General features: G+C 38.5%; 6 protein-coding genes across 7 annotated transcripts; 3 read left to right on the plus strand and 3 right to left on the minus strand.

Annotated features, from left to right (window-relative positions):
* Positions 1 to 2,247: 2,247 nt before the first annotated feature.
* LOC106450462 (pectin acetylesterase 3-like) lies at positions 2,248 to 4,884 on the minus strand. Its single transcript, XM_013892121.3, has 11 exons — positions 4,582 to 4,884; positions 4,225 to 4,307; positions 4,025 to 4,154; positions 3,877 to 3,950; positions 3,707 to 3,793; positions 3,378 to 3,502; positions 3,229 to 3,289; positions 3,099 to 3,152; positions 2,931 to 3,008; positions 2,760 to 2,865; positions 2,248 to 2,688 (listed from the first exon to the last, which is right to left on the minus strand). The coding sequence occupies exons 1-11, from the start codon at positions 4,772 to 4,774 to the stop codon at positions 2,438 to 2,440; spliced, it is 1,242 nt and encodes a 413-aa protein (XP_013747575.2). The 5' UTR covers positions 4,775 to 4,884; the 3' UTR covers positions 2,248 to 2,437.
* A 2,932-nt stretch (positions 4,885 to 7,816) lies between these two features.
* On the plus strand, positions 7,817 to 11,538 carry LOC106396571 (protein phosphatase 2C 32). 2 transcript variants are annotated; one of them, XM_048779460.1, is made up of 6 exons: positions 7,817 to 8,173; positions 8,254 to 8,376; positions 8,488 to 10,653; positions 10,739 to 10,852; positions 10,925 to 11,189; positions 11,278 to 11,538. In XM_048779460.1, the coding sequence occupies exons 3-6, from the start codon at positions 8,632 to 8,634 to the stop codon at positions 11,427 to 11,429; spliced, it is 2,553 nt and encodes an 850-aa protein (XP_048635417.1). In that variant the 5' UTR covers positions 7,817 to 8,173; positions 8,254 to 8,376; positions 8,488 to 8,631; the 3' UTR covers positions 11,430 to 11,538. The 2 variants fall into 2 exon arrangements, with proteins under 2 accessions (XP_048635417.1, XP_048635416.1); XM_048779459.1 differs by having other exon boundaries at positions 7,817 to 8,387.
* A 581-nt stretch (positions 11,539 to 12,119) lies between these two features.
* On the plus strand, positions 12,120 to 15,950 carry LOC106415694. Its single transcript, XM_013856454.3, has 13 exons — positions 12,120 to 12,657; positions 12,869 to 13,147; positions 13,231 to 13,410; positions 13,629 to 13,764; positions 13,857 to 14,191; positions 14,375 to 14,504; positions 14,624 to 14,755; positions 14,841 to 14,885; positions 14,966 to 15,045; positions 15,139 to 15,235; positions 15,323 to 15,412; positions 15,486 to 15,617; positions 15,687 to 15,950. Exons 1-13 carry the CDS (start codon positions 12,275 to 12,277, stop codon positions 15,837 to 15,839), a joined length of 2,172 nt encoding a protein of 723 aa, XP_013711908.2. The 5' UTR covers positions 12,120 to 12,274; the 3' UTR covers positions 15,840 to 15,950.
* LOC106396417 (probable plastid-lipid-associated protein 10, chloroplastic) lies at positions 15,836 to 17,643 on the minus strand. The gene is made up of 9 exons (XM_013836801.3): positions 17,537 to 17,643; positions 17,232 to 17,386; positions 17,038 to 17,157; positions 16,814 to 16,948; positions 16,649 to 16,744; positions 16,497 to 16,577; positions 16,333 to 16,419; positions 16,199 to 16,260; positions 15,836 to 16,120 (listed from the first exon to the last, which is right to left on the minus strand). The coding sequence occupies exons 2-9, from the start codon at positions 17,382 to 17,384 to the stop codon at positions 16,003 to 16,005; spliced, it is 852 nt and encodes a 283-aa protein (XP_013692255.2). The 5' UTR covers positions 17,385 to 17,386; positions 17,537 to 17,643; the 3' UTR covers positions 15,836 to 16,002.
* A 166-nt stretch (positions 17,644 to 17,809) lies between these two features.
* LOC106416274 (transcription factor 25-like) lies at positions 17,810 to 20,140 on the minus strand. Its single transcript, XM_048779461.1, has 3 exons — positions 19,875 to 20,140; positions 18,325 to 19,718; positions 17,810 to 18,258 (listed from the first exon to the last, which is right to left on the minus strand). Exons 1-3 carry the CDS (start codon positions 20,046 to 20,048, stop codon positions 17,982 to 17,984), a joined length of 1,845 nt encoding a protein of 614 aa, XP_048635418.1. The 5' UTR covers positions 20,049 to 20,140; the 3' UTR covers positions 17,810 to 17,981.
* Positions 20,141 to 20,893: 753 nt separating this feature from the next.
* On the plus strand, positions 20,894 to 22,270 carry LOC106454416 (uncharacterized protein C594.04c-like). The gene is made up of 3 exons (XM_013896537.3): positions 20,894 to 21,167; positions 21,253 to 21,516; positions 21,610 to 22,270. Exons 1-3 carry the CDS (start codon positions 20,943 to 20,945, stop codon positions 22,093 to 22,095), a joined length of 975 nt encoding a protein of 324 aa, XP_013751991.2. The 5' UTR covers positions 20,894 to 20,942; the 3' UTR covers positions 22,096 to 22,270.
* The last annotated feature ends 227 nt before the right edge of the window (positions 22,271 to 22,497 follow it).

Below are 22,497 nucleotides of genomic sequence, written 5' to 3' on the forward strand. Positions count from 1 at the left end.
ACTACCATCCATGCCGGCACGACTAACTCTCTACACATTAGTTGTGTAATTAATTATGAAAATGATATCTATGATTTGTTCACACCACACACTTTTTTGATGCAAAATAGGCCAAAAAAGCACATGCTTAAATGTAACCATTTCTTTAATTTTTCAACTATATTTATGATATTTCAAACCTTTTTTGTGCGTTATTGGTAAATGCAAACATAATGTAGTTAGGGTCATGGAAGATCAATAGTGGAAATTTCTTGGTTAAAACAATTAAAATCATAAGTAGTTATTTAGAGCTTCTCCACTGGTGGTATTTAAACATATTTTTTTTTTCACACTGAATTACATTATAATACCAAAAAGTGGTCAAATGTGATGATTACATACATACAAATAATAAGAAGCAGAGCCTTAAAACTTAAAACAAATGGCTAAGCCAATGGGGGATACCAACTGCTATGTAAGATTGGTATCGATTCCCTTTTATCACACTATCAGCCATTAGCTTAGCACCTTTAATATCATTAGGAGTATGGAATTTAACATTCCAATCCAAGAAGCACTGAAGCAACGGAAGCAAATTGGAAGAGTAGAATCTGAGTGAGGGCCAAGCTGAAGGTTTCGAAATTGCTCCAATTAAATCATTGTCTTCACTTGCAAAAACAATGGCATTGAAGTGGTATTTAAACATATATTTCATCTTTTTATAAAATAAAAAGAAAAAGAAAATAGGAGAGATAAACATGAAAAGTTTTTAAATAACATACTTTCAGAATCGCTTCTGAAACTTTGAGACCACTTGTCCTTCTTTCAATGGTGAACTTTTATGTAAAATAAAAAAATTTAAATAAATAAATAACATGCATTAAAATAATAATTTTTGAATGTTTAGAACTCTAAATAATCATTTTTACCGTTGGTCATGCTCTTGTGAAATCTGTTTTATAATGTATACTGTAGAAAACATCAGAAAGGCTTTAGGTGTTGGTGCTATCAAATTATCAATTCACATAACTACTAAATTGCTCCCAACAAGCAATGGCTGTATCAAGAAGGGGGCAGTAACAAAACTTCAGAGATCCTAAAGAAGATCCCAGGTTATGGAAAATTATAGTTTATATCATTATGACATATTATCCATACTAACAAATATGTATCAGACGGTCGGTTACCTAAAGCTACACTAATGGATTATACATCTAAACACCCTTTAGAAGTGTCACTAGCTATATCGTAGAGAGCCATAGCTTTTGAAATGTATGAATAGTTAGTCAGTCAGCTTCTAAATTATGTAATCAAGATAAATTACTAATCTGGTGACGCTAATAAAGACCAAAAAAGTGTCGAATTTTCTAAGCAAATTAGAAGACAGTCTACATGAGATAAAACCACCACCCATGGTGAGTTTAAGTCCTGGAGGTGATCCAAATGAGGTTAAGGCGAGACTGAAGATGTGGGCACAAGCAGTAGCTTTAGCTTCTGCGTCACGTTAAGCTTCTTATGTTGGGGTTTGTCAACGATCAAGTGAAGAGGATAAGATGAGGTGTTGGGCCTAGGTGGAATTTGTGATGAAAATAGGCTCAATACTCATCATTATTTCCAGCAACCCAGGTCCAATATTAATTTAGTTGTTTAGTTAGGAAATTGATCATTCCGAATCACCCAGACCGAAACCAAATGGTCCACCGAACACCCATGCCTAAGCAAACCATATGGGACCAACCTTGGCTGTATAAACAAGGGGGCAGTAACGAAACTTCAGAGATCCTAAAGAAAATCCCATCTAATGTCTTACGAGTTATTACATGGGTTTTCTTGAATCTGTAACTCTCGGTTTGTAAATATGAAAGCTATACTATATTGTTTTGTTCAGTGTCGAAAAAGATACACAATGTACTTGTAAATCCTTCACGTGGATTATGTGTCAGTCTGTTTTTTGGTCTGTGATCTTTTAGTGTGTAAAGCGATTAGGATACTGAATTTCAACACACAAGGGACCCTCTCAAGACTAAACTTGAGATGCTCAAGGAGTTGGCTAGTGTGGTTAGGCCTTCAAATTCATATCACCTTGTCTTTAGAATCATCCAACTAATTTATTGAACTTTTTTTTACTAGGCTATTTAGCCATTGAGAAATGTAACTATATATTGGTGACATTTGGGGAAGTGGATTGAATATTATAATGGCATGCACGTGGAACTTGTTATCATCACTCACTAACCAGATTCGCTGATTCAATCAAAGATATCTTAGTAATGCAAGTTTCACCAACTTTTATTTAAAAGAATGGTATACACCTTCAAGCTTTCAGCTTTCAAATCCAATGCATATACTCAAACACAGATAACAAACACAACGACAAGGAGAAGATAAGCATCATAAATTATGTAAAAAAAAAAAAAAATCAAGAAGCTGTTTGAGTTTGAGGATGTTGTTGTTAAACTCAGAAGGTGAGATCGTGACATGTTTTGTCACAAGGGTAAGGACAGTCAATGGCCTTGACTGTTTTCCTGTCAAAGTACCAATCACCAACAGATTCAGCTACCGTCTTGCCATAAAGCTTAGGAGAATCTGGTGCAAACCAAGTGTCCTGTCTCTCGGATTGGCAGTGGGCGAAGCATGAGTTTATGAACAGACCGTTGTGAGCCGAGGCCGAGAAAGTCTTTACAGCATTCACCATTTGACTCCTGAAGTCTACATTTTGAATTTACAAGAGTTAACAATCATGATTGATACATTAGGAGATGTGAGTCAAAGAAAGTCACCTTGGAAGAAGTGGATTTGAGATGAGTTACAATGGGAGTGATCTGATTTGCATGCTTTCCAAGAGCCGGTTCTGTCAGCAGATGGAGGAGCTAAGCTCTCTTGTACCTGGTGATGTATACAATTACTTATGTTTCATGAGAATGAATAAGAAAGGGACTATTATTATTTACCTGCCAAGCGTCGTAAGCTGCATTTAGAAGAAACATGGGAGTCTTGATCTCTGAAACCAAGTTCTGAGGAAAAAAACACTAAAGAAGAGGCAAAAGGATTAGGTTGAAGATGGTCCAGTCCTGCCTGATGATTAGTAATTTAATAGAGAGTGAAGAGATGATATATACCGAAGTTGGATCCAAATGCTTAGTACAAGTAGTGGACAGTTCCTTTTGGAGATTCTATAAAACACAATCAAGATTTACAGTAAGTGTATGCATCCTCAGGAGCAAGAACTGCTCTCATCATGAGATTTACCTGTACTGTAACAACACCTTGGAACATGTTCCTCAGCGAGTGGCCTCCAGAGACATCCACTCTACATTTCCAAATCAAAAAACGTTATTATTATATGCTAAAGACTTTATGAAGAGTTAAAAAACTAAAACAAAGTTGAAGATAATTACGCATCCATAAACATTCCAGCATCACTTAAGCATTTGACTTTCGTAGTACCAGGTAAGACTGCCTTGAACTGATCACAGTGCAGGATGGAAGCTAATCCTCCAGCTGAACATCCAGAGAGCAGAGCCTGTGTGACAGTTATTTACTTATAAGTGAGTCAAAACCAATGTTCTAAAAATCGCTAGGCGGTGGTTAGGGGTTTTATAGAGGATTATTGTTTAGGCGGGCGTTTAGACCAATTTTTTTAAAAATCGGTTTGAAAAAATCATTTCGCTTATACCCGATTTGCCAAAACATTAACATGAGAAGGTTAAAACAAAAGATGCATTACCTGATCTGCTTTCTGCATGCCTTTAGAGAGCAGTTCTTCCATAGCCACTTGCCAGATTCTTTGTCCTCTATAGTATAGTTGTGAACTCTACAAAAAAAGACATTGTATTAGGTATAAGCCAAGAGCATATCCAGTTTAAATTCAAAACACTTAGACTCTCTTAGACTAACCTGGTCTTCACTATCGCCTGTGAAAGATGCGCCATCACAGTAACGCAATTTGACTCTGTTCCAGTTGAAGAAGTCTGCATCCAAAAAATGATTATTCAGTCACTGCAAGCAAATTGATAAAAGCTCATGATGGTTTTGGACAACAAACCAGGGTTCTCGTTAGCTTTGTTGCTTAAGATTCCAGTGAAGGCCAAGACTTTCTCCATGTGGTTTGATGAGCCACGGCGTGTGGTTTTCCTGAAGATACAGCTCCTCCGCGTGTTGCACCATCCTCCTCCCTAAGTCATAACCAAATCAAATCTTCTAAATTCAAAACTATAATTGTGAGTGAATAAGCAAAGACTGTACCTCGAGTTGGATGAGCCAGCGGTTAGCACCTGATCCAATACCACGGTGTAGATGGTAACCAGGTAGTGTCCCATCCAGACAAACTGCGATCATCAACAAGAACAGAGCAAAGTTTCAAGCTTTTGATTATCAAAAAACAGAGGAAAGTGTCAACCTTTGACTATCAAAAACAGAGCAAAGTTTCAAGCTTTTGACTATCAAAAACAGAGCAAAGTTTCAACCTTTGACTATCAAAAACAGAGCAAAGTTTCAAGCTTTTGACTATCAAAAACAGAGCATATTCAAAGTTTCAAGCTTTGATACTTTCAACTTAAGCATTCTAGAAACAGCTAGAGAGAGAGGGTAGTGAGTGAGTACCAGCTCCTTTGGAGGCAGCTCCTTGAATCAAGGTGAGAGGCACCATGAGAAGCTGTGAAGCATTAGATGTCGCCATCAATTTACTTTCCAGCGACCAGATCGCATCGTCAGTACTGCTAGATCCGCTCTGAGCCACACACACGACAGAACACAGCCAAAGACAGCATACCACCGCCGCAAAACGCAAATTCATCTCCACCGCCGTCGTAAGAGCTGAGCTGAGCAGAGACCGGAGCTATTATTGGTTGAGCTTAATAAGATCGGTTCAGATGGAAGGAATCTTTTAAAATGCATGTATGATAGCGAGTGTGATTTTTTTTTATTTATATAAATTCACTCCACAGTCCACACACTTGCATTGCTTTTTGTTTTTGGTAATAATTTGATTTACGTCAGACTAAATCTTTGAATAAATGTCTGTTCTCCCAAAATAGATATGATTCTATAAATATTAAGATACTTTCAGTCAAAAAAAAATAGATGCTTACCTTTTTTTTAAAACAAATCTTATCTTTTATGACTTTTTTTAGAGGGATTTAGAGCATATCCATAAATACTTAAATGGATATTTTAAACAATAAATAAAAAGAAGACAATGAAAGAAGAATATCTCACATCATAATTACTTTTGATATTCTTGAGAAATTATCAAAAACACATTAATATTTTAATTTAATTAAATAATTAAATGGAGTATATGAACTTAATTAATAGTATTGATTAGTTTAGGATGCCTAGGTGAGAAACTTACCAACCATAGTCGTTTACAGTTTTATAAAACAAACATGACAAGAGCGTGTCTGTAGTTGAATGTTCCTCCTAAATCCTGCCAAAGTCAATTAATAAAAAAACATCATTAATTTAAATTGTTTCTCCATTTTGTCGGTATAGCCTATACCGTATAGGCGCCGTTTAAGACATATCTTACACCGCATGCGCATCCCAGATTCCACATGAGTACATGACCTGTAACGAGGCCCCTTACTAACTACTGGGCCTATACACCGATCATATAGCCCAGTTCCTTCTTACCTATGGAGACTCATATTATCCATTTAGAAATTCCACTTAGTTTTCGAATTTTATATTTCACGTAGTGTTGTTTTATCATTTTAAAATAAATTATATCCTTTAAATATGTTCTCCAATTTATCATTTTATTTCACTGGAAATATATAAAATTTGGATGATATTTATATGTAGTACAACCTATGCAAACTGTATCAACTCCCTTATGTATAATGACCATAGCCCAGTTCCTTATTACCTCTGAAGAATACAATCAATTTAGAAATTCAGGTACTAAAGACTATTTTTATAAGGTATGGAAATGGCCTAAAACCCTGTCCAAACGACTACGAGAAGGTAAACATATGAAAAATGAGAAGCAGTCTCGTAAATCTAATCTTGAGGTATGAGTTTTTTAGAACATTTTTAAAAGAGACTCTATAACTTCAAGTATAGAATCATGCTACCGGAAAATTAACATTTTGGCATTATCAGAGATATGAGACCGGCACGTGGTAACACATGACCAGTCTTAACCATTTATGTGTGGGGTCAGGATAGGGCATTATGAAAATAATTTTATGGAATAATGTAGTATTTTCTTGTAGTTAATATTTAATTATGTTTTTCAATTTTTCAATTTTCAATTTATAATTTTGTATATTTAATGTAAGATTTTGTTAATTAATTACTGTAATATTTTATACATGTGCTAGTTATTTATATTTTTTTATGAATTTATATTAATTATAACAAATATAAGAATCATAGTATAATTACATATAATTTTTAAGGTAAGTTTGAAGTTTTATTTTAAAGATGAACACTTTAAAACTTCAAATTTAGAGTTTTGCAAATCTTAAAATAAAAAGTACTCTCGGAGATGCTCTTAGACTGAAGCACATATCATACACAGTTACTTTTTTTTTTGGACAAAACACAGTTACTTAATGTTCAACCTTCATAAAGGTTTAACCATTACTTGTTCCTGAGAAGAGTAACAGCATTGCTCGCGCTTCCATTTAACGTGGTGCATGTTCTCATATTATAGCACTATTATTTTCAATTTTGTTTCATTTTGGGTTGCAAATTCCTTATTATGATTATGATTTTCAGCAAGAGCTCTCAAATAACAGCTTCTGATGCTAATGAGCAAGATAGTTTCTCTGTTACTACTTCAAACAGATACACTAAGCCATATAAATATAAATAAAATAATAATTTCAAATAAAACGGTGGAGCTACATTTTTAAGGAGATGCAGATGCCCACTCCAATAACTTTTGTTTTATTCTGTGATATTGAAAAGATATATAGATAGTTAAATACCAATAGTTAATTTAGTGGATGAGTTTGATAATGGCTCCGGTTTCGGATCTGTGGATCATTGATGCAGATAAATAAATAAAAACAAAAAGCAAACAATGTGAAACCAAAAGCATAATTTTCTTGGGCGTTGAAAGAGTTTGTCAGTAGTCAGAAAACTCAAAGGGGCAAAAGGAGAGAGTGGATTTGGTTTAAGTCAACAACTTGTTTTCAATTAAAATGTGACTGCTTGTGGAGTTGGCCTCTCTTGCATGTTAGGCATCATCACAATCTTCCAAATTCCTTTATTTTCTCTAAATTAAATAAAAAAATACAGTTTATAAAATGAATAAGATTAACAAACAAAAAATATATATATGAATAAATACAGTGAGCCAGTTGGGATTTAAAATAAAATTGGTAGCCAGAATATGATAATATATAAAAACAAGACTCACATGTTAACGAGCAAACTTCAACGTTCAAACTATATATTATAATTAACACCGGTCAAATCTTCTGAAATGAGGAGCAAGATTCAATGCAACCAATTATAAAAAAAAAAAAAAACTTAAGAACATTACAAAAAAAGAACGAAATAATTTTCTTTAAAAATAAGAATAAAAATCGGTGTGAATAAAAAAGGGACCCCACAGAGAAACTTCAACCCATGCAAAGGGTCCATGGACGAGAGAACAATAATGACGTGAATCACCTGTAATTGTATACCTCCAATCATTTGCAAACCCCATAAATATAAATCCTAAAAGCTTTCATTTCATTTTTGTAAAAACTCGAATAAATAGAAAAGAAAAACAAAAACCCTTAAAAGACGGTCTTCACTTTTTGCATATTTCAACGCAAATTGCTAGAAATTTTTACTCTGTTTTCCTTTTCCTATTTGTTTATTTTTATTTTCTCATTGTTATTTTTTTTTTCTTACCCTCCCAAACCATTTGAAAACCCCGAGAAATAGAGAAACACACCTCTCTTTTTTCTCCTCTGCTTCACCGATGAGCTAATTAGAAATTAACAAAGCAGAAATCATCATTTTTAGCAGTTTCAAAATCAGTTTCAAAAATCAAAACCAAACCCATTTCAGTTTCAAGCTTCTTGGTCCTCTTCAGCTCCTTTGGATTCTCGTTTCTTGTCGATTCTGAATCTCGGTTTCTCCGTACATCTCAAAGGAAGGGGAAAAAAAACTTTAAAACTACGGTTCTGGGTTTTAGCCTTTTTCCCCTGAAAAGGTTGGATCTTTAACAGCTGGTCGTATCTGCATGGTTCAATCTCAATCTGGGTCTTCCTTCCTTCTTCCCTTTTTTTTTTATTTATCATTTTAAAAATGGGTACTTTTTGTCAGATTCTCTTACAAATCTAAAGCTCTTGTTTTTAGTCCTTCCGATGTGTTCTATACACTCTCTCCTTTAGATCTGTTTCTTGATCCATCTCCTTACTCAAAGCTACTGAAACAGTCTTCTTAAAGGTCAGATCACTGTAAAGTCTCTCTCTTTTAACCTCTTTAAGCTTCAATTTCAAGAGCTCTGAACCAAAGATTTTGTGAACATTTAGCTTAATTTGTGTTTCAAATGTGCAGCGATTGAGCCTCTGATGATGCAAACGGCGTCGTATCTTTGCAGGGTTGTGTTTGTTATGTGTTGTGTTGGTGGAAATTGCTGAAACTCTTTCTTGTCAATGGGATTGTGCCTTGAAGGTGTTCGTAGAATTGCCTGAGTGAATAATGGGAAACGGAACTTCCCGCGTTGTCGGCTGTTTCGTGCCGTCTAACGAGAAAAACGGCGTCGATTCGGAGTTTCTTGAGCCTCTAGACGAAGGTTTGGGGCATTCCTTTTGCTACGTTAGGCCGAGCATCTTCGAGTCTCCGGACATCACTCCTTCTAACTCGGAGAGGTTCACTATTGACTCAAGCACGCTTGACTCCGAGACGCTCAGTGGATCATTCCGAAACGAGGTCGTTCTTGATGATCCTTCGTTCTTGAACAGACACAACAGTAAAGGTTTGGGGGAGACGACATTTAAGGCGATCTCAGGTGCTTCGGTTAGTGCCAATGTGTCTACGGCTAGGACTGGGAATCAAACGGCATTGTGTTCAAGTGACGTGTTGGAGCCTGCTGCTACATTTGAGAGCACGTCTTCTTTTGCTTCAATTCCTTTGCAACCACTCCCTCGTGGTGGGTCTGGACCGTTGAACGGGTTCATGTCAGGGCCTTTAGAGAGAGGTTTTGCGTCTGGTCCTTTGGATAGAAACAACGGTTTCATGTCAGGGCCTATAGAGAAAGGAGTCATGTCTGGTCCTCTTGATGTATCTGATAAATCTAATTTCTCGGCGCCTCTTTCTTTCAGACGTAGAAAGCCTCGGTTTCAGCGGTTTATGAGGAGTGTGAGCGGACCAATGAGAAGTACATTAGCAAGAACGTTTTCTAGACGGTCTGGAGGTGGTTTAAGTTGGATGCATCGCTTCTTCTTGCATCCAGAGACTAGAGTGTCCTGGCCTGGGGGGAAAGAAGGTAAATTACATGGTGAAGACCACCCGGAGAGTTGTCTAGAGAGCAACCGTCATTTGCAATGGGCTCATGGGAGAGCTGGAGAAGACAGGGTTCATGTTGTGCTTTCGGAGGAGCAAGGATGGCTCTTCATAGGGATATATGATGGGTTTAGTGGACCGGATGCTCCGGACTTCGTGATGAGTCATCTGTACAAAGCTATAGACAAGGAACTGGAAGGTCTTCTCTGGGTTTACGACGAGCCATCTGAAGATAATCCATTGCAGCCAGACCAGGAATCTCATTCTACTACACAGGGTAACTTGTTAGTTCCTGAAACTATCAGTGAGCAGCAGTCAAAGTCAGTACAAGAAGGAAGTGAAGAGGTTATGACTGATAATAACAGTAGCCTTGAAAATGCCGATGGTCCACCTGGAAATTTAGCAGGTCCTGGCAAGAAAAGCACGAGGCTTTACGAGCTACTTCAATTGGAACGGTGGGATGGAGAAGAAGTGGGACTTAAACATTCTGTAAGTGATATGACCAATCAGGTTGAAGATGCATCAACTTCAGGTGGAAATGATCAGTGTACCACAGAGAACACCGTTCTTGATGAGATTCCAAACTCAGGGCAAATCCATGGGACTAAAAAATCACAGATAAGCTCAAAGATAAGAAGAATGTATCAAAAACAAAAGTCTTTACGGAAAAAGCTGTTTCCATGGAGTTATGACTGGCACAGGGAAGAAGAAGGGACGACTTGCGTTGAAGAGAAGATAGTGGAGTCATCAGGACCGATTAGGAGACGCTGGTCAGGAACCGTAGACCATGATGACGTGCTAAGAGCAATGGCTAGAGCACTAGAAAGCACTGAGGAGGCTTACATGGAAATGGTGGAGAAGTCTCTTGACATAAACCCGGAGCTTGCGTTAATGGGTTCATGTGTTCTCGTAATGCTAATGAAGGACCAAGATGTTTACGTGATGAATGTTGGAGATAGTCGAGCTATCTTGGCTCAGGAAAGGCTCCATGATCGTCATTCTAATCCAGGGTTTGGAGTTGAGGAAGGTATGGGGCATAAGAGTAGGTCGAGAGAGTCGCTAGTGCGTATGGAACTAGATAGAATATCAGAAGAATCTCCAATACACAATCTAACCACTCAGATTAGTGTCTCAAACAAAAACAGAGATGTGACTTCTTACCGGTTAAAGATGAGAGCTGTTCAACTCTCAAGTGACCATAGCACAAGTGTAGAAGAGGTAAATGAATATGTCTTATCTGAGCTTTTGTAAAACTCCATTTTAGCTCTGGTTTGTCAAAAGCAAGTTTGTTTATATGTTTCAGGAAGTTTCAAGAATTAGATCAGAACATCCAGAAGATGAGCAGTCCATACTCAAAGACAGAGTCAAAGGCCAGCTCAAAGTCACTCGAGCTTTTGGTGCTGGTTTTCTCAAAAAGGTATAGACTAATCTTCAAACTTTCATAACCAAAGTACAATGTTAAGGACTTGTCCGTTTCATGTTGTTGCAGCCGAGTTTCAATGAAGCTTTGCTTGAGATGTTCAGAGTAGACTACATTGGAACAGATCCGTATATCAGCTGCGAACCGTGTACTGTCCATCACAGGCTCACTTCAAGCGATCGGTTCTTGGTTTTATGCTCTGATGGATTGTATGAATACTTCAGCAACGAAGAGATTGTTGCTCACGTGACTTGGTTCATTGAAAACGTTCCTGATGGTGATCCTGCTCAATACCTCATTGCAGAGCTTCTCTCTCGTGCAGCCACCAAGAACGGTAATAGTTTTGAACATCAAATGATCATCAGTTTGGTTGACCTTGTGAAAATGAAACCAGCATTTCCATATGATGTGTGTATTTGCAGGGATGGAGTTTCATGATCTGTTGGATATACCTCAAGGAGATAGAAGGAAGTACCATGATGATGTATCTGTGATGGTTGTGTCTCTTGAAGGAAGGATTTGGCGATCGTCTGGACAATATTATCCTGAGAGAAAACCAAAATTCAATAGATGAATTTAACAACCAGTTGAACAAAAAAAAAAAAATTAAGGTGTAATTGGGTTATTGTTTTCAAACAATCTTTCAATTTCGAAAAAGTAAAAGAAGGAAAGGTCTAAGTCTATTTATATTTGCTTCCATAACCTCATCTTTGTTTTCAATAGAAGGTCAGATAAAATTGGTTAAATGTAGATGATAATTTGAGAAATTGATAGGCGGTAACTAATTGTTTTCTAAAAAACTATCGATTAAGCGGATTATTTGGGGTTTAGGTGTTAACGGATATTGATATATATTTACATATATGTTAAATATTTTATTTTTTTTGCTCAGTTATAAATTTGTTTTGATGAACTATAAAAACTGGTATAGAAAAAATATTTACACAAATTTATGGATTTGTACTAATATTATTAGTTAATTAATTAAGTAAATTTAGATCAGTTTTTAACTCTTTATACTAACGGATTAAACTGATTTGAATTGTATAAGTAGGATATTTAAAAAATTTTACAAATCTCTTTCTATTGCTTCTGCATCCATGATCTTGTTCTCAACACAACAACTAACATCATAAAGGTTTGAGGTTTCTTATTTATTATCATTGGAGTCTCTGAGACAAAAAGAGGGTTTCTATCCATATCACTTTTGGAGTCTCTGAGCGAGAAAGAGGTTTGGTCACTCAACTTCGTCTCTTGGTCGGTTATAGAGTCAGCCGCGTATGAGTCGTTGTGAGCCGTTAATTCACGATATTTCGTCTTTATTCGTATTGACTGTTTTGGGCGGAGGAAATCAAAAACTGCCTTCTTCCTTTCATTCAATGGTTGCTCACCAATCTGAATCTCACCATACGATTCACGATGTTGTCTCTTCGAAGCCTCACTAGCTTCGTCGCTCTCCCATCGCGATTCAATCCCTCTCCGTCTTCGCGTCGTCCCTCAGTTCGTTGCCGTCTCACCGAGGCTGCAGCTTTTGAAGTAGTCTCCGGAGAGTCAGACCGTGCGATTGCCAGTAGCTTGACTGAGCTCCAAAACGGCGGTGGCTGGAAGGTGGAACCGGAGCAGCTTCCTCCTCCCCCGGCGGAAGATGGCGGCGAAGGAGAAGCTGAAGAGAGGATTTCGAGTGTCCACGTTCCCCGTGAGAAGTACATCAACGTCTCCAAGTCTGATCTCGTTAACGCCGTTGTGACGACGTTACTCGATTCACAAGACGGAGACGCTGATATCTTTCTCCTCCTTGCCACGTAAGCTGACTTTTATAAAAATCCTTAAAGCTAACACGAATTGGCATCTTAGGCTCCGAATGTTAATATCCGTCCCGCACTGCAGTTAAATTACATATATCATATATATATATATTTTATAACTGTTAGAACTGCACCGCAACTCAATCTTGTTGTTACTTGTTACCATTCGGAAAGCCTTAGTTAGTTACTGTTTGTATCTCTCTCTTAGATGCTTGGACTCTATCCTTCACGCTGAGCACAAGAAGGTCTTAGAGCAAATGAGAAACGATTTCGTCGCCACTCAGTCTCTCGAGAAGGTAAACATTGAAGAAGAAAGCTCTACTTCAGGTAGAGAGATTGACTCAGATGAGGAAGTTAACTCGAAAGCTGAACCGGAGAGCGTCGTTAACGGATACGAGGGTTTATCGTTCCCTCTGGCTGATGGTTTCGACATTTGGAACTTTTTGATTTCCACTGGCAAACAAGCAAAGAGACGTTCCGCTGAAAGGTATTATTACAAACTATCCCAAGGAAGGATCGCTATGCAAATGATAGTCTGAGTATAGATTGGTGATATTTTTTTGAATGCAGTGTTAGTGCTGCGACTCGGTTCCAGCGTTCCTTTATTCAGCTTCTCGACAGTGCTGGTTTTGAAGAGCTTTCAGCTAGGGATTTGGCATTGACGTCCGCTCTCAACACGGACTACCTTCTTACTTTGCCTGTTTACGTTGATTGGAACAAGACATCAGAGTCCAATGCTATTGTTTTCAGGTTAATTTAATATCTTTTGATGCGTTTGTACATTTTGCTACCACTTTCATTACCTCTTTGGTCAGTGTAGGAACATTTAGTAACTTCCTAGTGTCTGCGGTAGGTTTTGTGGTCCAAATTTATAATATTAATTGTAGAGCGTCTTTCATGGTTCATGTTCAGTTTGCAAACGTTGGCGTCTTGTCGGATAATCTGCTTATGAATTAATCTTTTTATAGGCGTGGATATGCAACTGAGAAGCAGAAGGGTTTGCTGCTTGTGGAGAAGCTAGACTATATCCAGTCTGTAGTTCTACGAGGAATCTTCTCTACTATTTCAAAACCCCTCAGAAAAGTTGGAAAATTGATAAACAAGGTCTGACCACTCTTAAGTGAGACAAATAACTATGTTATTTAGTTGATAAACTTCAATAACATTTTTTTTTTCCTCAAAAATTTCATGAACAGGCATTAAGTGAGGCTGCCCAGACTCAAGAAATTCAAGATCTGTCAGAGAGAGTGAAAGTTTGGCTCAAGGAGTTGTCTCTTTTTAAGGAATCATATCTAGACCTAGCCCAAACCTCTGATAAGTTCTTGGAAGGTGAGTCCCTCTCAGATTCAGTCCTCCCAATGCGGTTAGCAGCAAAAAGAGCAGTCAGTCGGTATGAAGGGCTTCTCACACCTGTTGGTCCTCGTGAAAGGCTCTTCAGAAAGTTGCTCGCGTGGATTGGTTTCATTTCTCCTGGTTATGAAACACCATTTCAGCTACCTAATGATAGTAATGCATCTGAACCTTATCTAAGGTGTGTGTCTTCTTGTTTCTTGCATATGTTTTTCAAGACTAGATTTGGCATTTGATTACTGGAGTGCACCTGCATATGTTCACTTATTATAAACAAGTGTGAAAGTTCATTCCATGTGTATATATCCCTTAAGCCATTTTGTATAAACCTTCAACCTGATTAGTATTTACTGTCTTCACTCAGGCCAATATCCTTGTCAAGGATGACACTAGGTGATATATGGAAACCTGCTTCAAAGAAAGCCTGCGGAAATGATATGTGGAAAAGGATAAAAACTTCGATTTCCATTCTTTTATCACCGTCAACGCTGCAGGTATTCTTTTTCTATGCAAATAATGTAATTTGTTCGAGTCTCTAGTGCACTGTTCTATGCACATGATCACAGTTTTTAGATGACTCTTGTTTGTTTTTGACTCTTTGGTGGGTGAATAGGAGCCTGCATTTGAAGAACTAATTTTGCTTTACACGACGGATGCGGGTGAAAAAGGGGATAAGAATGAAGATGAAACCCGATCATCATTACAACTGGAGATATTTGAAAGAATTCCAATTCCAGATTTGCCTGTAAGAATATTACATCTACATCATGTGTGTCTTCTCATGAGCTTTTTACTGTAGTTTTCACCAACAATTTTCCTGTTTTATCCAGGTAATTTTCCCTCACAGGAAGCTTTACTTTCGCATCATAGATACAGTAAGTGTGGTTGCATGATTGATGCACTCAGTTTTACTAATCTTATCTCTGTTGACTAATTACTTAAAATCTTTTGTTAGGTACGTCTGGATATCGCCAGTATTTTGGGACTTACGGCATACTTTGTGAACTACAAGTTTGAGAACATCTCATCATCCCCGTATGTCTTCTTATACACTCTTCTCTACGTCACTGTATAGTCTGTATTACAACTTACGGGAACAGAGAAAATTAAGACTTATTTGCAATATAGATCAGCATTTTTTCTTGATGTAATCGCCGTCACTGCTCTGGTTATCTACGCAACACGTGTGGTTTTGGGTTACAAGCAGACATGGGATAGATATCAAGTGAGTTGTTAGTAAACCCAAAGTTTATACTCCCTTTATTACAATTGGTTAAAAGTGTTCTGATTTTGAAAAATCTCCCTCCCTCAGTTGCTAGTAAACAAGACGCTTTATGAGAAAACCTTAGCCAGTGGATTTGGCTCTGTTCACTTCCTTTTGGATGCCTCGGAGCAGCAACAGGCAAGACCTCCTTAAGGGTTCTATATGAAAAATCTTTTACTTATGTTTTTTTTTTTAACTCGCTTATTTGCAGTACAAGGAGTCAATATTGACATATGCAATTATCCTTCAAGCCGGAAAGAATCAGGTTCTACATAACGCCATGTCTTACCAAGGAGTTCAAGATAGATGCGAGAGATTCTTGTATGACAACTTCAAAATAAAGGTCTGTATAAAACTTGAGCTGTCATAGCAACATTAACTAGACCTTGTAGCTCACTAAACTACTTTACAGGTGGAGATGCGAGTAGAAAAAGCTATAAGCACGTTGGTGAGACTTGGTCTAGTGACAGAGACACTGATCGATGGCAAGACCAAGCTACAAGCTGTTCCTTGTCCTCAGGCTTATGTCTCTCTTAAAGAAATTTGGAACGGTCTTCTTGGTTGATCCAGTAACATTTTTTTGCTTTTGTTGTAACAATATCTCTCTAGTAAAAACCCGAATAGGTTGTTTATACATAAACAGAATCTACTAACATAATAAAGTTCATCTTCTCTCTGTAGTAATATACAGTTTGAAATCAGAGTTTTACAGATTTTTTTCTAAATTCTCAGAGCTCGAGGGGTTGAGATTTTGTAAAGACAAAGACTCCTCCTCCTCCCACAGATCGACCCAAGAGCATGTTGTTATCGAGATAAGAGAGGTAATACAATCCTCCCACAGATCTCCTGCAATAGAGGAGTATCTTTTTAGCATCCATAGCTCGTATGTTAAATCAGTAATGGTAATAAAGTTATCTTATCTACCTTCCTGGGCTGGTTGCTGTTACTGGAATCTGAGCATTGAAAGTACGTATAAACTGCAAAATCTGAAGAAGAAAAAAACGGTAAGAGTGTTATTAGCTTTGGTCTTTCTAGGCAGAGAGGTGTTTTGTCTTAACCTGAAGGTTTAAGAAGGAGCGTGGGAGAATTGCAGGTGCGAGAAGAGCTTGAACTTGCTCATTGATATTAATGTTTCTAACACTTATCTGCAAAAAAAGTTAAATTCAGATTACTACTTCTGGTGATAGACTAATACTGAAAGCTTTGAAAGCATTCAACCAACCTCTTCAAACTGAAGGTAGATGTTTCTACTAGAGACCTTATCGAACTTGGCAGTAACAACAAGTGTTGCACCTTCTTGTTCCTACCATGGATTTTGATTCATTTTTATAGCAAATGTGAAGAACTAAAAGGGGCAGAGAAGAAGCAACAAACCTCTAACAAGCTTGGAACACTCCACTGAACAACATTCCTGATGATCCCACCGTCTGATCGATCTCTGCACTCAAACTTCTGAAAGATCTGACCAACCTGATCCAAAAACCAAACAAACGATCAAAAACGGAAACTCAGAACAATGTCTTTGATCCTCAACAGCACCTGAAAGAAGGGAAATCTTGAGGCAGCTTCAAAGAGAACAACAACATCAGATGCAGATGTATACTGTAGCCTCCATATTCCATCTAACTTCATCAAATCAATGGCTTCACCGCCGTTAAACCCTTCTACAGTCACCTGAAAAGTTTCTACCAAGATCCGAACTCATTAAAAACAAATCCAAACTCCTTATCATACATCAACCATATCTCACACAGTGACTGTACCAAGGCCTCCTCGATGATAGAGCGTTGATCGGAAGTAGCAGTGAGTCCTCGTTGAGTTTCTTGGACAGCTCTTAGTAGGTCGTGTTTCTTGTATTCTAAGTCAAGTTCACTGTCGACCACCTGAGTTAAATTACCGAAACATAGTCAAATCAATTTGTTTCAGACAAGAACCAAAATGTGAAAAGAAACCAAACCTTAGCTGTCGTGTTTCCAGAAGCTACAGCTGCTCTACAAAAAAATCTCTTTCTATGATCGGTATTGAAGTTTAGGCCAAAAGGTTTGATTTTACAAACGCGAGGCGTTGAAAACGCTGGACAAAAGATAGCCGCAGAAGCAATTCGATCCATCACTACACATAACAAAAAGACTGAGGCTTAAAGATGTCCGTCCCACAAAAATCAGATATTTTTTCTTCTCCAAAATTAAAATTTACTTCATTTCTCAGAATAGTGATGCCTTTATTAAAAGAAAAAATAAATAAAGAAAATTCAGGCGATACCTTCAATCTCTACCTTCAAAGCTGAAAACTATCCGACAATTGTGAGAAAAAAAAAGAAGCAAACTCTGTTTTGTTTTTGTCGATATATTGTATTTATACTCATTTATTTCTCTTTTTCTTTAATTATAAAAGATATGTACTCATTTGCTCGAAGTCGTGGCCGTATATCAACCTCACACTGAACCAGCTCGAGCTAAACTGAGCAGGATAGCTCAAAGTTTTGAACTTTTGATCAATGTAAACTGAAAAGCTATCAATGATTCCACGAGAAAATTAGAAAAGAAAATGACTCAGATATAATATCAAATCTTATGAGAGTAGTAAAAACATGATTATGATATGCTTAAAAGACTAACAAACCATCAAAATGGCAATGTACAACAAGAGCAAGACCACATGTGTGTATCTCTTCTCACCATCAGCAAACACATTTTTTTTAAAAAACTTAGCCATTGTTGTCTGGTTGGTGATCAGCATCATCATCTCCCTCTCCAAGGTTAACCCAAGGAAGCATCGACTCTAAAAACACAGCCAATGGATTCCTATTCGCCACATCACTTACCGGTGGTGCTTGCTGTTGCTGGTGATGACCACCACCGCCTCCTCCCGCAGCCACTTGTTCTCCTCCTCCCATTCTAGGATCAGCCACAAAGTTCTGTAAGTTGTCTGGAGGAAGAGTCGGCACCGAATCAGAGAAATCATGTATTGATAAATGAGAGTACCTGAAAAAAAACATCATCATCAGCTCTAAAACCCCAAAAAGGAAACTTGAGAAACAAAACACTTACTCGTTATGCTTAGCAGGGAAAGCTTCTTCCTTGACACTCAAGAAATCCTCCGCGTCGCTCTCCTTATCATCCAACTGCTTAATAACCAACTCAGCAGCGCTCTTGAGCAGCTTCTGAACATCAGGAAGCCTCCATATAAGGTAGTTCCTCTCCACGTAGATGCTAATAAGATGATCCAACGACGGGTTCTTCGACTGATCAGACCTGAAGTAATAATGCTTCAGCATCTTCCCCCACGCCTGATCCTTCAAAGGCACCTTATCCACAAGCTTCTTGAGCACAGTCGGGTGAAGCTTCAACGCTTGCATCATCAGATCTAACGAGCTTGACTTTGAACTATCTAAAGAAGACTCCTCCGTCTTCTCGAGGTAGACTCTAGCTATAGCTAGGGAATAAGAGAAGTTCGGGAAGAGCCATAAGGAGTTCTCGGATTGATACTCCTCCGAGAACTCCTCCAGCCACGCGTACTCCTCAGCTCTCAGCGCGAAATAGTCAACACAAAACAACGCGCCAACGGGGTTATCCGTGTCCAGGGACAGCAGCAGCTTGCAAACCTCTAAAGCTGATCTATGACATCCGCGCCTGTCCATGTTCCTCATGTGCGCGAAAAGGGCCGTGAAGAAGGGCTTGTTCGCGTCGTGAGAGTACTTCAACCGGGAGGTACCGTTGAAAGGAGTGAACATGGGATGCCACGCGCGCTCCAGACCGTACAAGCATTTTCCTATTGCATCTGCGGACATCTGATGGTCGCCGGCGAACTTGAAGTAGTCTGCCATGGTTATAAGCGAGTCGATATGGTAAGGGTTGTTGATGAGGACGCTGGCTACGCCGTTGAGGTCGTGGAGGTTCTGCGCGGCTTGGAAGGCTCTCTGAGCTTGCTCGTAGGAGGATGAGTGTGTGTATCTGAAGTAGTTGTAACCGTCTTTGGTCTCGAGAAACTCCATGGAGAAGGAGCGGTCCCAGCGAGCCCAATTCTCCATTGGTGTAATCAGAACGGTTTTGGTGATGTGGTGGACTCCTCCACGTCTTCCTCCACGTACCTGCCTAGAGGGACCAGGACCACCAGCTTGGCTGCTGCTCTCGAGTGATCTAACGACCTTTGAGCCGTACATTCTCCTTAACTCGTTTTCGAGATTGAGATACTTGGGGTCTATCTCCAACACTGGTCTTGAAGAAGAAGGCTTTGTTTCTTGAACCTCTTCTTGCTTAGAGTTGGTTCCGAGAGAGAGAGCTTCTAAGGTTTCGTCAAAAGTGGTTTCAGACTTCACCACCACGTTGGAGCGAGTCTCTTTGGTTTTCTTCTTCTTCTTTTTCTTCGACTTGTTCTTTGAAGGAAGCTGCACGGTGTCAGCTTCTTCATCCTTCTTCTTCTCCTCATCATCTATCTCTGTCTCCTGTAATCAAACCAACACAAAAGTTCATATTTTTAATTATTATAGATCAGCTTCCGACATAAAGACCAGACCTTTACGATCCGACATTAATTTCAATCATGTAATAACAAAATCCAACATTTCAGATTCGAGAATCGAGCAAAGAATCTAATATACCTTCTCGGATTCAGGATCTTCATCGCCTTCGTTCAAGAGATCAAAAGGATTAATCGAAGAACGGCCTCTCGAGCCACCGAGCTGCTCTTCATCTTCGTCTTCTTCATCGTGATGATTCTGGAGTTTGGATTCTTCGTGTTCTTTGAGAACCTTCTTCAACAACCTCCCTGACATGTCTTCTCCTCTGCTTCTTCGTCGGCTCGATATCCGAGAAAGTCGATTTAAGACGGCGGAGAGGACCGACGATATGCTTCTATCTCCAGGCTCAATTGACCTTTAGAAGGTTTCTTTCCGGTTTATCACTTCATCGATATGGTTTACTCAATTATACCGAATCAAATTCATTAACCGGTCAAGTTGAGAGAACGACGTCGTTTCTTCCCCATATTAGCTTCCTTTTGTTCCACGATTAGCTGCATTAATCAAACTCGTCAATGGTGCAAGCAAGGTGTAAAGATGTAGGGTTACTGAATTATACTACTACTAAAGTTCAAATTTGGACCGCAGAGAAAGTGGTTAGTTTTATAATTATTCAGAATCTGATTGATTAGTTTAGAATCCTATGCTTTCTGCTAAGCTAATAATTAGAGTCACCACGAAGCACCGCTAATTATCTCCTACTTTTACTTGTATAAAGTTATCCATATCACGAATTCACTTTGATTATGACTCTCTTAACTCTCCCCCACGCTTTGAATTTTTATCATTAATTTGTCCTCATCTCTGCTTGACAACTTGCATTTACAACTTTGGATTAAAGTAACCAATTACTCTCATTTTTTATATAGTTAATAGTCACAAATTTCAAAACCATCATCATCACGACAAAAAAAATCATATTCCAATCGATTTGAATAATTTTGCAATCACTCTTTAGTTTATATACTAGTTTAAAAATATTCCGCCAAAAGTAGAAATAAACAGAAGACACTAATCATAGCAGTGATCAAAGTGGGCCCAAACACGCCACACAGAACCCAGCCCAAAAGCCCAACAATTTATATAAACTAACACTCTCCTTCTCCTGATCATCATCGTCAACAACGTCTTCCAAACATCGAGAACAAAATGAATCGGAACTTAAGAAACGCCATCATCGCATTCCTTGCTCCACTCCCTTCCATCGTCTTCTACCTCTCCTTCCTCCGTAGCTACTCTCCAACCTCCGATCCCGAGCTCTCCCACATTCACTCATGGTGTTCGAACCACCCGCTTCTTCTCGCAAACCTCCTCTTCTTCCTCAACGTCAATTTCCTCTTCTGGGTCATCGGCTTACTCCAATCCAGCCACTGGGTACGCGTCAATTTTCGTTAAAACAAAACCCATTTCTCAAAGTTTTGAAATTTAATCTTTCTAAAAATGTCATTTTTTTTTGTAGATGATCGATGTGTATTGGACAGTGATACCTGTAATGTTGGTTCACTACTTCGCGTCGCATCCGTTGGGAGAGTACAATAAGTGGAGATCCATGGTTGTCGTGATCCTGACGTGGGTTTGGAGTGTTCGGTTGACTCATAACTACTTCCGGCGGGAAAATTGGGAGTGGGGCGCTAGAGAAGACTGGAGGTTCAACGACTTGCGGAAACAGTACGGGAAACACTGGTGGTGGCTCTCTTTCTTCTCCGTCTACGTTTCTCAGCAGGTAAAGATCCACCAACTGTTCGATGATTTGCCTCAACGAGTAGATTCTCATTTGGTTCTTTTGTTGTCTCTTTTTTTGTGAAAATTTGCTCAGATCTTCCTTATTGGGATATGTCTACCTTTATACACCATCCACTCCGTTGATGCGCCTTTGAATATTTGGGACTTTGTTTCCTCGGCCATCTGTTTGACTGGCATTGTCATGGCCTACTTCGCCGACACGCAGCTACACGAGTTTGTAACCCAAAACCAGAAGCTGAAGGAGCAGGGGAAGCCCAAAATCCCCAATCTCGACACGGGTTTGTGGTATTACTCGAGGCATCCTAATTACTTGGGTGAACAGTTGTGGTGGTGGGGACTGGTCGTGTTTGCTTGGAACCTTGGTCAAGGATGGACTTTGATAGGTGCGCTTGTCAATACTCTGTGTTTGGTCTATGTAACAATCCTTGTGGAGCGTCGGATGGTGAAACAAGAATACAGAGCTGAAGCTTATAGAGCGTATCAGAAGACAACTTCTGTGTGGATTCCATGGTTCAAGTCTCAGGTTGCTGCTGCTGTCAGTAAAGATAAGAGCACTTGAATATTATTGGCATGATTAGTTTGTTTCAATGGGCCTTCAATTGTGTATTTTTTGCATTGTTTTTTTTTTGTCTTTGTTGTGTCTTTGTGTTGCTTCGTTTTGTCTATGAAAATTTGTATTAAAATGGGTTTGGAAATGGGTCTAAATAGTGTTATTTATATATGGAGTTTATTTAGCTTGAATATTTTTTCTTTAATAAATAACTAAATAATATTTACGATTTTGCTTGTAACCGATAATGATATTCTAGTTGTTTTTTTCGTTATATATTTTCAGCAAAATTAAAACTGAAAAGCATATGCCAATAATGATATTCTAGTTGTTTCCTGTTATATATTTTCAGCAAAACTGAAATTAAAAAGCATATGCCAAATCAGTTGGATATTGATAAACATATACATT

The sequence above is a fragment of the Brassica napus genome, chromosome A5 (genome assembly GCF_020379485.1).
Source record: "Brassica napus cultivar Da-Ae chromosome A5, Da-Ae, whole genome shotgun sequence".
NCBI classification, from domain to species: Eukaryota; Viridiplantae; Streptophyta; class Magnoliopsida; order Brassicales; family Brassicaceae; genus Brassica; species Brassica napus.